Source organism: Triplophysa rosa, linkage group LG14 (assembly GCF_024868665.1).
Source record: "Triplophysa rosa linkage group LG14, Trosa_1v2, whole genome shotgun sequence".
NCBI lineage: Eukaryota > Metazoa > Chordata > Actinopteri > Cypriniformes > Nemacheilidae > Triplophysa > Triplophysa rosa.
This window is the reverse complement of record NC_079903.1, coordinates 10,451,644-10,465,766: the sequence shown is the minus strand read 5'-3', so window position 1 is coordinate 10,465,766 and position 14,123 is coordinate 10,451,644. Positions and strand designations below refer to the sequence as shown.

The window sequence follows — 14,123 nt, the reverse complement described above, 5'->3', positions numbered from 1 at the left end:
CACAATAATTAAATAATGGTCTCATCGCAATTATTTGACGTCACCGCAATTATTGTGTATCCTTAGAAAACAAGGGTGATCTGCAATATCTGCTGCATTTTACATCCACGGGCCTTGATCTGCACTTACTGTTACATTCAATTGACATTTCTCCATCATTTGAGTTGTATTAGTTTATTATTTTATTGTTCATTTGTTTTGTTTCCAGACTTGCTGCATCTACACAGCAAGACCTTAATATCTAGTTTGAGTGCTCAAGACTCAAGTCTTCTTTGGTAAAGGTCCAGTGTTGATAGAAATGCAATACAATATACACAAACTATGCCTTCAGTGGTGTATAAAGAGCGTACACAATGAAACGTTATGTTTTTATTACCTTAGAATGAGCCTATTTCTATCTACATACACCGCGGGCCCCCTTGCTTGTAATTCGGCATGTTCTGTCAGCCGTTGTAGTGTTTCGAAAGGGAGGGGTGGAGTGAGCGGTTGGTTGCAATTCGCAACCTTGCCGCTAGATTTCAATAATATTGTCATTTACAAAATTTTCACATTTCTAAAGTTAACATTAATAGTTATATTGTCAAAGCCTTAACTCAGGCTTGTGAGTGTGTGTGTGTGTGTGTGTGGACATGATTATATATCCCGGTGGGGACCTAAACCTGAATGCACACCAACACATGGGGACTCATGTCACTGTGGGGACCAAAATTGAGGTCAATGATCTTTACGTTTAGGGGTAGGGGATAAAATATACAGTTTGTAGAGTATAAAAAACATTACGCCTATGGACTGTCCCCACGGAGATAATAAACCAGACATGTGTGTGTGTGCGTGTGTTCATGTTTTTATATCCCGGTAGGAACCTAAACCTGAATGCACACCAACACATGGGGATTCGTGTCACCGTGGGGACCAAAATTGAGGTCCCCATGCGCAAAAAAGCTTATAAATTGTACAGAACAATATTTTTAAAAAATCTAAAAATGCAAATAGTTTTCTATGATCTTTAGGTTTTGGGGTAGGATTTGGGATAGGGGATAGAATATACAGTTTGTAGATTATAAAAAACATTACGCCTATGGACTGTCCCCATGGAGATAATAAACCAGACGTGCGTGTGTGTGTGCGTGTGTGTGTGTGCGTGTGTGCGTGTGTGTGTGTGCGTGTGTGTGTGTGTGTGTGTGCGTGTGTGCGTGTGTGCGTGCGTGCGTGCGTGCGTGCGTGTGTGAGTGTGTGTGCGTGTGTGAGTGTGTGTGCGTGCGTGCGTGTGTTTGAGTGAAAGTAATGTATGGTTAGTGTGCACTGTGGTTGTTAAAAGGGTCACAGCGGGTAATATTGGCACAGTGGGGCCTAGCTCTTAGTAGAGAAACAAAGTGAACTGCCATAAATAAAGGTTATTAATGACAGCTGCTATTTACTGTATTATTTGTAGTTTTGCCAATAGCACATCTGAGGCCAGTACTATAGTGATGTGAAAAGAAGCTATGTACTTCACTGTGCGTTCTTAATGAGTATGCAGCTCTCTAGTGAGTCTGTAAATCTTGCCATTACATAGAAATGAATAAGACGCAACCTAGCTCGCCTCCTTCTGCTCGCAGTCACCGCAATAAGAACAGTCACATAGTTTTCTTACTGCATCACTCGCCATGGAAAGTTGAAATGCGAGGAGATTGAAAGTGAATTGCTGTAAATCATCTTTATTTCGGTAGGCTGCTATTGATGTGGGTTATGGTGACTAATGAATGCAGGCGATGTGCTGCTGTGATTTCCAGCCATCATCTTCTTTAGGATTATGCTAATGGCGTGAATTGAGATCGTCTCTAGCTTGATGATGTCAGTTGTGAGCGATTTACCAGCCTGCGCTACTGTGAAAGAGTTGAATACTGTCTGCGGATGTAACACTTCAGATCATCGGATGGACGTGAGCTGAATTAATGAGCTTGCTTTTCCGTTTTTAGCCATTTATTCTTCACATTCATGTGGGTGGTTTTGTGACCTTTTGTGCAAATGCAGGTGCACACAGAAAGCAATGTTTAGCATCTCAGAATGTAGAGCTTATTATGATGCGGCTCGAAAAACCAAACACACTTGTCAAAACCTACAGTTTTTTCCTACTAAAACTCAAAGAACACATTCATCTGTTGATTTCTTTAGAGAACTCTTTGACCTCTAAAACATGTCAACATTTATCACTGTGCATGTCTTTCCATAATTGCCTGTTTTTTTTATCAGTTTCAGACAGCGAGTGTTTTTAGCCTCACTAAAAGTGATGGGAAGCCGTTGACACGGCTGATCACGGACCCGTCTTTCATTTCATATTACCTGTCTCCATCATCCACTCACTCACACAGCTGTCTTTCAGCCTGTGGGCAAGCCTTTGTGTCCACCTGCCTTCTCTTACAGCTCAATATCAGCAGTCAAAGCCCAAACACACAGCTGTGTCATGCACATTCACAGGTGTGTGTGTTGTTTAAGGAGAGCAGAAGTACAGTTACTTGAGACCTGACTTACAGTATATGCACCAGAGACCAATAATGTTTTAGATGGTTTGCACAGAGCAAGAAATTTGGGCGCAAACGGGCGGTTGAGTGAGTAACGAATGTGATTGTTGACAGTGGCAGCGCTGCAGGTTTGTGTTGGAGCCGTTCTTTGGATGCGATCTTTCAACCCATAAACAAAGTAACACTTTTTGACTGCCCTCTTCACATCCATATTTTCCTCTGAGGGAAATAATTTCATCAGCTGTGCATTAATGACTGCTGGAAGAGGGTCATTTTGAAACCTCTACTGTAAATGTTATTTAGCATGATTACATATGTATTGGCCCGCTTTCACAGACAAGGTTTAAGGCTAGTCCCGGACTAAAATGAATGTGTGACCTGTCTTAACTGAATATAACTTGCTCAGAAATCTCTTAAAATACAGTATATCAGTGCCATTGTTTTGTCTCAAGATGCACACCAGTAATGTATTCTTCTAAGGTATTTTTATAAAAGCGACATAAATATCTTAATTCAATTAAGGCATAGTCCTGGCTTAAGCTAAGCCGTGTCTTTGAAACCGGGCCATTATTTTATATATTTTTTAATATAATTGTATTAATATTTTTTAATTCATTGATTAATAAAAAGTGTATAATATAAGTAAAAAACAGGATGAATATTGCAAATAATTGTGCCCTGACCTATACATTAAAGTTAATTAAAGTAATACCATGGTCTTTTTGAATACTGGATTCTGATTGGCTGGAAGGTGTGCATTAAAACCCTTTAACGCACAGGTAGCTCCAGTAAGTTTGATTACATTTGAAATTTAACTGACAAAATCACTGTAATTTTCACCTGTTTGATCTTAAATTTCACTGTAACCATCAATAAAAGATTTAACTTGGCAAATGACCATGGTATAAGCGGGATAATCCACAGCTAGCCGTGCATTAATCGCTTTGCTTCGGGTGGTTCTTGGCCTCCACGTCGTGCATTAAAACCCTTTAACGCACAGCTAGCTGTGGATTATCCCTTACATAATGAATAACACCAATAATACTTAATAATATTATTGAACATAATAAATACTTCAAAATTCATACTGTCATGCTTTACGGCTTCAAGAAATTATTGAAATATCACAAATGTGCATATAACAATATGCATATTGCAATGGTTTCAGTAACTCAGTGGTTCTCAACAAGGGGGCCGTGGCTGACTTCCAAGGGGACCTCAGGATGACTAATAATTTAAAATTAGACAAAGTGAGCATTTTAAAACAACCGAAAACCAAGATATTTCTTATTATTTGTTAATTTTTATATTGAATAAACACTTTTCCAGTTAATGTCAAGCTCTGAAATATTTTATTGGGTAGAAATCTTAAGTTTTTGTTAACAGGAGGTGGGACCTTTAAATATTGTTGAATACAGTGGGAGGGCCTTAGAGTCAAAAAGGTTGAGAACCCCTGCAATAACTGAATGGTTTTAATTTTTTTAAGTTCTTAAAGGTTTTTCTTTTTTGTTATTTTTTTAATGATGCTTTCTTTTTTGGAAAATATTAAATAATTAAATATTAAAATAAACTATTAAAAAGGCTGCACATTTTTTTCCACAGCCCCACTGTCTATTTAGTTTAAGTTAGTTTAGTTTTTTGCTTATCAGCTATGAGACTGTCATGTCCTTTAAATTCTCTATATCCAGACATTTCTTAGTTAATATTGAGATGCTGTTTGTTTTTAAGTATATGGAATTATCCATTTAAATGAATTAATCAGTCAAAAGCCCCTAGTGTATGTCCATAGCCCACAAATTATTTGTATAAAAAAAACGTTCTCAGAAGTACTTGAGGAGAAGAAGCGCTTTGATAAATCATTCATGTCTCTAGTACCTGTGTTTCACGCGGTACATCAGTCAGCTGCAGTTACTAAAGTTTACATTCACAAGCGCCTTTCATCCATTACACCTTTACTCATTGACATTCTCAATAATTTACCAGCTTCTTTCTTACCGGGAGAGGATGAATACGACGGCGGCCCCGCAACCGCGAGACAACACAAGAGAATCCCCTTTTGGTTTAATCGCTGGCTTTTTAGCCCATGTGGTGCGTTTTGAGGCCGCTTCCCTCGAATTTCCTCTGATGCTCAGATGTCTCTTTAAAGTTGAATCAGCCCTGTAGCTGTTTGATTCTGGCCCTCAGCTCATTCTTAACCGTCTCGCCTCGGCTGCGGCTAACGCTTCATTCAATTCGCCACATTTCCAAGTCTCTTTATAGTTCAGAGAGAAAGAAAGCCATTTAAACTCGCCCGCTTGTTTTGTAGTCTATTTTTAATCCTCACGCGAACTCTTTAAAGATGGGAAACTAATGACTGTATCCCCATTGGTAAAGATTGGTAAAGACGATTGATTTTTAGAAAGATGAGAGAGTTGAGATGATTTGAGTTTCGATAATATTCTCACTGTATATGAGTTCAGCGACAGAATGCCCCCCAGCAAGTCATATTCACAATTCCCCTTTAGATTTTATATTTCACTCTCAACTCACGTGTAGAAGATCATTTATATCTATGTATTTGACAGATGTTTCAATCTAAAGTGAATCTAAAAAATCTATTTGCACTGCACTACAAAGAAACTCCACATCTTAGACTGAAAGATAGAACGTTGTGTAAATCAATGTCTTTGGTCTTTCTTTTTGTAGATGAAACTCTGGAACAAGTACAAGGTGACCAGTATTCCCTCTTTGGTCTTCATCGACGCAGCCACGGGGAAGGTGGTATGTCGGAACGGTCTGCTGGTGGTGCGGGATGATCCGAAAGGTACCAGTTTTCAGTTTCTCCCTAATTCAATTTGTCTATAACGCCGTTCACAATGCATTTTGTTTCAATGCAGCTTTGAAGGTGCATTACAGGCCCCAGGCATACTGAGATGTTTAAGTGCTGTAGATGATGAAAAAAGACTGAGGCTTTTATGTGACCAAATATGCAAAGATAAATGTTTTTACATATGTGATTAGGGATGTAACAATATCAGAATCTCACTGTACGGTAATACCTCCGGTATACAGCCACGGTACGGTATTTATTGCAATATTTTAAATGACACATGTGGAAACGTGCCATAAGCATCCTCTTTTCTTTACCCTCTAATCATAACTGTTGCTTAGAGGTATGAGTTATAGTATGAGATGGGTCAAATGACCTAAAAATCCCTTTTATATAATAAAATAATTGCACCAGATGGACCTTGCCAAAGATAACATCTATTATTTTTTCTAACATTCTCTATGTTAGGCCCGGAAGACCTATCTTATCATACAGTCATGTGACCACGATAATATTGAGACAATTTTGCTATTGCGATAACACAATGAGCCCTATTTTCACGATCTAAGCGCATGGTTTAAAGTGCACGGCGCAGGTTCACTCAGGGAGTGTCCGAATCCACTTTTGCTAATTTATCGATGGGAAAACGGTCGGCACGCCCCCGGGCGCATGGTCTAAATGGGTTGTCCCGATTCTCTTAATGAGTAATGGGTGTTTTGTGGGCCAAACATGCAGTAACCCAATCAGAGTCTAAGCTCCCATTCCCTTTAAGAGCCAGTTGCGCTCGCGCCATGGCGGATTCGCAATTTACACGGCGGAATTCGGAAGAGCAGACACTTCTCCAGAAAGGAAACGCGCCTGCTCATGCGAGAAGTTAAAGCGCGCAAGCAGACCGTCTACAGGACAAGCCGGATTTTTATCTTTATGTCCACAATAATAATATTTTACATTGTAATCCATTTTTTTTGTAATATTTGGCATTATTGTGTGCTGCTGCACGTCCCTCTGTGTGTAATAAGCAGAATGTACGAGCGCTGTGCACCCGCCTATAGGCGCATATTCATAATGTGCTCTTTACAGTAAGTAACAAAAAAAGATTGCGCCATCTTGCGCCATCACTGCGCAGTCTATTTTCAGTTCCTCAAAATAGCAACGCGCCAACAATGCGCCTGAGCACACCTTTCTTTTTAGACCATGGGCGCACAAATGAGCGCAAATGCATTTGCTATTTAAACAACGCGGCACAGGACGGGAAAATGAGAACGGTGTCGGGCGGAAACTAGCAAAAACACTTGCGCTGCGCCGGGTGTACAATAGGGCCCGATATTGATAATATTGTTACATCCCTAGGTGTGATCCAGCCATTTAATATTGATATTAATGTTAACTTATGTTATTTATGGGAATCACTGTGATTTATATTAGGGATTGTAATATACAGAAACATTGCTGAAATTTGTCATGTGATTGTTGTGATAGATGCCCCTCATCTCCTGCCTGCCTAATCCATATGTTTATTTGTCCAACTGTAGCCAACCTTAACTGTGAAGAATTAACTCTGTGGTTCATGAAGCACAACTATCATTAGACAACACTGCCATGCGGGATTAATGACCTGACGTGATGAAACAGGGGCTTAGCTAAGAGTTTTTGTTAAAAAGCGTGTGAGAACAGGAATATGTGGCGTGTGTACATGTAAACGTGTAAACAGTTGTCAGTAAGGAGAAGTTTGAGAAGTCAGTGGGTTTAATGTAGTGTAAAGGGGCCCCTGCGTAACAAAAGCCCCCTGGCTGAATGTGTGGGAGTAAACCACAGCAACAGTAGCAACAACTCATTGCTTTGTGCCCAGTTCAGCTAATGAACACTGTAACAAAGAACCACCTTTGCATAAAAACGTATTTACATCCTTCAATGTTAGGCCTGAAACAAGGGGTGTGTTAGAAGGACCATAAAAGACCACCTAAATTATAATTTTATGTACAAAACCAATTTTTTAACAGGTAATTATTTATAAAACTGTGATGATGTTGTCATAGTGGGTGATGTCATAATTGGTGATGTCATAACGTGACGTTGTCTAAGGGGGCTGAAGCCCCGAAAGTTTTCAGTAAAGCTCTGAATGTTTTATTACCATGCCGTGTACGAATCACTTAGGGGCCGTTTACATTTTGCTTCTTTGGCGCGTCTACCCATGGGCAAAAGTGAGTGGGTCCTTCTCCGTAAAAAAGGTTAGAGTGTAAAAACAACACCAATTTCCCAGCAGCTTCTGTGGCGTAGTGAGTAAGACAGATGACATGTAGTAGGCTACTGATGCTACATATGAGTGCAATATACGACTGAAAGAATGCTTGATTTGCTGTGAACAGAAGCCGAGGTTAAATGGTAACTCCGGCCAAAAATCTCACCCTCAAGTAGTTTGACATCTGTATGACCTCCATTTTTCCCAAAAACGCAAATTAAGGTAGTTTTGGAAGCCTTCTGACTCCTTAGATTGCAACGCAACGCAACCAATCCTCAAAGCGCTGAAACTGCCAAAGACATCGTAAAATTGTCCACGCGACTCCGGTGGTTCAGTATAAATTAATATAATGCGACGAGGATACTTTTTGTGCTCTACATCAGAACGCGCATGCGTCGAGCGATGCTGACACCGGATGCACTGTCGTGTGTTTGGTTGCGTTACAATCTGAGGAGTCAGAAAGCTTCCAAAACTACATTAATTGGCGTTTTTGGGGAAAAATGGAGGTCATACAGATGTTAAACTACTTTGAGGGCGAGTAATTAATTGCAGAATTTTCATTTTTGGCTGGAGTTACCCTTTAAGGTCCGCTTTAAACATTTTGCTGCTTTCATCGCGCTGGCTCTTTCACAGTTAATGTTTGATAACTGTTTTATCATAGAAATGTTAGGGCCGTTCACATGTTGCATGTAAAAACACATGCAAAACGCTGGCTGCGTCGCTTTTTCCCTCTGTCTTTTTTTAAAGTTATATTTTAGGGGCTTTTTGCCTTTATTTGATAGGACAGTGGAGAACAGACAGGAAAGCTTTGGTTAGAGACAGGTGAGTGGGACCGGCAAAATATGCTCGAGACGGAAATCGAACTTGCAAGTGCACTGGCTCTATATGTCTGCACACTATCCACAGGCCTATAGGCACCAACGCTTCGGCGCCGAACACATATGTGGAGGTCTCTGGGCTAAGCCCCGGATATCCACTCGCCTTAGAACTGCCCCTGGATACTGATACAGACCTCAGACATTTTTGTGCTTTCGAAATACTCCTATTCAGTGCATGTGGCTCATGTGACTGATCACTTAAGTTATTAAGTACATATTTGATTTTGTTTTGGCAAGTATGAAATTATTTTACCCAGTTAAAGGCATAGTTCCCCCAAAAAATGTACAACCTCAAGTTGTTCCAAACCTGTATCAAGTTCTTTGTTCTGTTGAACACAAAGAAAGATGTTTACAACTGAGATTTCTGGGGCACCATTGACTACCAGAAAGGTCAGTTGCTAACTTTATTCCAAATATATTTCAGAACAAAGAAATTTACAGGTTTGGAACAACTTGAGGGTGAGTAATTTGTGACCGAATTTTCGATCGAACTATCCCATTAAAAATATGGTTGCAGACTGAATTTGACATGCTATAGCCAGTATGGCAGTGCCTATAGACTACTTCTATTATCCGTTTTTCTCTTTCAGTTTAGTTAATCTTGTTTAACCATAAAACTCTTCATCCATTCCATTCGAAACGAATGGTAAAACAAATGTTGCCACTGCATTACATCTTGTGAATTATGAGAAATGGAACGTTTGCCGCACATTATGACTGGAATATGCATCTGCTCCATTTGCGACCGTCGGACAGTCTCCACGCGCTTTTGGCATACAGAGAAAAGACACAGTGGATTATAAATATATGAATGACACATGCATGTGTTTAATAGCTGTAGCTGTGCTGGCAGTGAATGGAGGATTGTGTGACGATAATCATAGTCATGCCTCTTCTCCGCTCTCACCGCGTTCTGCAGGTCTGGAGTTCCCCTGGGGGCCGAAGCCCTTTGCTGAGGTGGTGGCCGGGCCCTTGCTCAGGAACAACCGACAGACAACAGACAGCAGTGCCCTGGAGGGATCCTATGTGGCAGTTTACTTCTCCGCCCATTGGGTGAGTTTGCCATTGTTTGGCCTCAAAATTGCTGAGAAATCTCTGCTGATGTATTAGGCTTGGGTTAGGTTATGTCCCCTTGGGTTATGTGTGTGTGTTTAGTGACAGACCAATTGTCATGGCATTGCTCAAACTGTAGATCAGGCTGAGTGCAATCCAGTTATGGGGGAGGGCTTTACTGTGGGCACCACTGTTTCTTTTGGGTTTCCCACAATGGGAAAACTTTTCCACAGACACCCTGTTATTTCCCCCTATAAAAGTCATTTCCTCACCCTTTACACTCAGGCCAGCACATGACGCACGCATTCGCATCGACAGTGGAAGCGTTTCTTGACTGGCACCATTCAGAACGGCCGTTTGCCTGTGCCAGCCCACAGTGTGGAAGGATCTTGTTTTTCCAGTCTCCTCATTTTCCCAACCCAGACAAATTGTAAAGATGAGCCGCAAAACCAGGCTTTATATTTCAGTTTATTATTCTAACACCGCGTTCCTTACTCCTAACCAGCGTAAAGTGAAGCTCTATTAAAGTTACATTAGAAAGCTAAGGGTGCCAGTAGGATGGTATTATTATTATGCAGTTGGTTTAGTTTAGTTTATATACGACCTTGGATAACCTCAGAAACAGAAGGATAGCGTGTAGCTTTGTAGTTTGTGGCTCTGTGGCTTTGAGTGTCCTTACAGATACACACAATTATACAGAAACAAAGAAGGATTTTTTATTATTCATTCCTGTGAACAATATAATATTAGTCAGGTACGGAGCCCCTTTAGGGACATGGGGTGGAAAAAATATGAGAGGGAAGAGAATTTTTTTTTTTAAGTTTTGCGTTATCTCGCAAAACTTTTGCGTTCTCTCGCAAACATATTTGCGTTATCTCGCAAAACTTTTGCGTTCTCTCGCAAACATATTTGCATTATCTCGCAAAACTTTTGCGTTCTCTCGCAAACATATTTGCGTTATCTCGCAAAACATTCAAACGTCCTGTTGTCCCGCTCCGTACATTAACAATGGAGTGGTTCAGAGTAGATTCCCGGACCAATAACTCGTGAGCTAAACGTTGTTATAACACAAATAACACATAATTCCTTAGACAATGATCTACAACCTAGTCTTCCTCAATACGAGAATATAAATTGATCTCTATGTGAGAAGGCGACATGGACAAGTCCAAAGAAACCGTCTGCAAAGTGATTGTAAATCCAAAAAGCGTTACTACAAAAATAGTCATTAATAACTTAAATGTTACACACTGTGGTCTCACCAAATTCAGTTTACACATTAATGCTCTCCTGCTGAATTTAAACTGGTTTTGGTTATACTACAGTATGTAGCACTGAAGTTAATGACTATTTTTCGTAGCCTAATGATCTTCGGGTTTTGCACTTTACAAGACGATCCCTTCGGTCTTGTCTCAGCCGGCTCCCAGCCAATCAATGCAAGGCTCGATTTGTGGGAAATTAAGTTAATCATTTACTCACCATCTTGTCATTTCAAACCTGTATGACTTTCTTTCTTCTGCAGAACACAAGAGAAGATATTCAGAAAAATGTTGTTGACCAAACAGCGATGGCAGCCATTCACTTGCATTGGTTTTGTGTCCATACAATAGAAGTCAATGGATGCCACCGTTCACCGTTGTTCGGTTATCAACGTTCTTCAAAATATCTTCTCTTGTGTTCTGCTGGAAGGAAGGAAGTCATACAGGTTCGAAATGACAAGAGGGTGAGTAAATGATGACAGAAGTTTCATTTTTGGGTGAACTATCCCTTTAAGCACGGAGATGTATTCCTCTTTATTACCTATTACTAAATATCTAGTTTTAAAAACTGGTCCTTTCTAAGTGTCCAGTTCTTAACCAGACTGAGCTTCAAATTGAACCAGACCATATGCCAGTATTCAAAATTCAAATTACACGAGACGAGAGTCTCTTAAAGAGAGCAGAGTGAAGCATCTTGACTGTGTTTAGCACCGGAAAGCCTCCAAGCCATAAAAGAGTGGATGAGTTTAAAAGCCCTTCTAGGCCCTAGTTTGTTGTATTTATTTATTTATTTTCTTGCCGAGTGCTGAACTGCAGAGAGAGTAATATTAAGTGCTGTAGGTCCGCTAAGTGCTGCTGTTTATTATCAGAAACCCTTAAGGAGATCACGTCATATCTTATGAATATGTTTGTGTGTGCGTTCTCCTGCAGTGTCCCCCGTGTCGTAGTCTAACCCGAGTGTTGGTGGAATCATACCGGAAAGTGAAAGAATCGGGACAGAAATTTGAGATTGTGTTCATCAGTGCTGATAGGTAAAACACGCACAAGTGACATACACATTTACACAGATTATTTTAGATGTAAAGGACACTTTCATTGGGCACATTTTAACGATTAATGATTAAAGTTTGTGTTTACATAATATATGTCTGTGTACTGCGCATATTAATTTTATATTTGTAAACACACACACACATGTACACATACATGGATATATAAAAAAAAGTGCATGTATATATTAATATTTGTATATTATTTAAATTACATATAAACATTTATTCATTTTAATATTTTGTTTTTATATTATGTAAACACAGACTTTTGTTCTGGATGCGATTAATCGCGAAACGGCCCTTTACTGAATTCCCCCAACGCAGTCTTCTTCATACACAAACCCCGTGCTGAGATCTGTGGTGTGTTCTTATGTAGGTCGGAAGAGTCGTTTACACAGTATTTCAGCGAGATGCCATGGTTGGCGGTTCCGTACACAGACGAGGCCAGAAGGTCACGGCTCAACAGACTCTATGGAATCCAAGGTACGTCTGTAGACTTGTTTTGGCTCAGGTGGAAGTGTCTTGTGGAGGAATGTTGTTTGATGTAACTGTGTGTGGTTGGATGTCACTTTGGCCATCGCTGGGTACGGCTGAACCTGCCAGGAACTGCAAACTGAGCTGTTGGACCTCAGGAATGTGGGCGGCGAATCAAGTTTACTTTACTCTTAGTGTTCTCTACCTCGCTCTTTCTTTCCCCTTTTTCTTTTCACATCATTAAAAAAAGCCAATGACGTGTGTGAAATTTAAGTCGACTCATTTTGCTTAACACAGTACACGTAGCTATATTCTTTTATAAATATGGAAATTATCAATTTAATTTGAATTTTGGCATGACATATATTTTATATTCCTATTATCAAAGAAGATGCATACAAACATAAAACATACAAATAAAGCAGTGCCAAACAATACACCATTACTTCAATACAAAAAACAACATCAGTAAATGTAGAACAAATACAAAAGACACAGAAAGACAAAAGAGATGATGTCTCTTTCCCACTCTCTGATCGTGATCTGATTTCTCCTCTTCCTCATGGGGAGTGGATGTATTGAGATGGAAAGAACTGGCTCCTGGCCTATCCTGACTGGAATGTGTGGAATTCGTCTTGGATGATATGATACTAATGCTCCCTCGAGCCTGAAGTCTGTGTGTGTGATAAGACCACTAATACAGCAGGAAGATTTCTATCTGAGAAGAGAGGTTGAGTGTGTACGACCGAGATCAGTGACCACAGGCCGTCTGGACGTGTGTGTGTGTTTGACCTTTATATGAATGAATGCCACTGTTCAGCATTACTTACCGCACTTTTGAGAAGTTTTGTGACAGTGTATTTGCATTCGAAATATCTTTCAATGGTAGGTTTACCAAAAGACAATCTTAATTCATAATTTTCCAGCATTGAAGCAAAATGCTTTCATGAAGTGACCAAATCATATCAAAACATTTATTGTTGAATATAAAGCTATTTGAAGGGGTATTTTGGAGCAATGAAATTGCAGTATCTTTTTCTACTTTAGGTATCCCCACACTGATCCTGTTGGACACAGAGGGTCACATGATCACACGACAGGGACGGGTGGAGGTTCTCAACGACCCTGAGTGCCGGCTCTTTCCGTGGCACCCGCGACCCGTACTGGAGCTCAGCGAATCCAACGCCGTGCAGCTTCACGAAGGGCCCTGTCTGGTGCTGTTTGTGGGTGAGCTGTTTCAACTGTCCCTGATTCTAAAAAAAAAAATCAGGTCTGCTTTGTTTAATTCGACACTGATCTTTTGATAAAAACACAACATTTCTTATGTATGTTTATTATCTTAATATATAGACCACTTTAGAAAATGTAAACATTGCTGATCCAATGGAGGTCCAAAAGAATTTCCCTTCTCTTTTTTTTTTTTTAACTCTACACAAATGTTTAAACAAAATACAACCAACAGAACATTAATAGATGACTCTTTCATCTGTGGAACACGAAAGAAGATATTTTGAGAAATGTCTCTGTGGTTTTGTGTCCATACATTGGAAGTCAATGGGGTCCAATGTTGCTTGGTGTCCGACATTCTTCAAAATATCTTCTTTTGCGTTCTGCAGAAGAAAGTCATACAAGTCTTACGATTCCCATTTGAATGTTTTTGTGCCCTCTTTCAGACGCAGAGGAGGAGGGCGAGCTTGAGCCAGCCAAAGAGCTCATCCAGCCAATCGCAGAGAAGATTATGGCCAAATACAAGGCCAAAGAAGAAGAGACGCCACTGCTGTTTTTCGTGGCTGGGGAGGTATGTCTGTCGATTTATGCATGTAATAAAACCTTTAAGCCTGATTTAGCGACTGTGATT

General features: G+C 40.1%; 1 protein-coding gene across 1 annotated transcript in view; it reads left to right on the top strand.

The window, feature by feature from the left end:
- The window catches only part of nxn (nucleoredoxin), a 65,509-nt gene that overhangs the window by 46,174 nt on the left and 5,212 nt on the right, over positions 1-14,123 (top strand). Inside the window, exons 2-7 of the mRNA XM_057351810.1 lie at positions 5,187-5,304; positions 9,347-9,480; positions 11,670-11,770; positions 12,168-12,274; positions 13,313-13,492; positions 13,939-14,063. Of these exons, the coding sequence (XP_057207793.1) occupies positions 5,187-5,304; positions 9,347-9,480; positions 11,670-11,770; positions 12,168-12,274; positions 13,313-13,492; positions 13,939-14,063 (765 nt within the window). The remainder of the gene's footprint in view (positions 1-5,186; positions 5,305-9,346; positions 9,481-11,669; positions 11,771-12,167; positions 12,275-13,312; positions 13,493-13,938; positions 14,064-14,123) is intronic.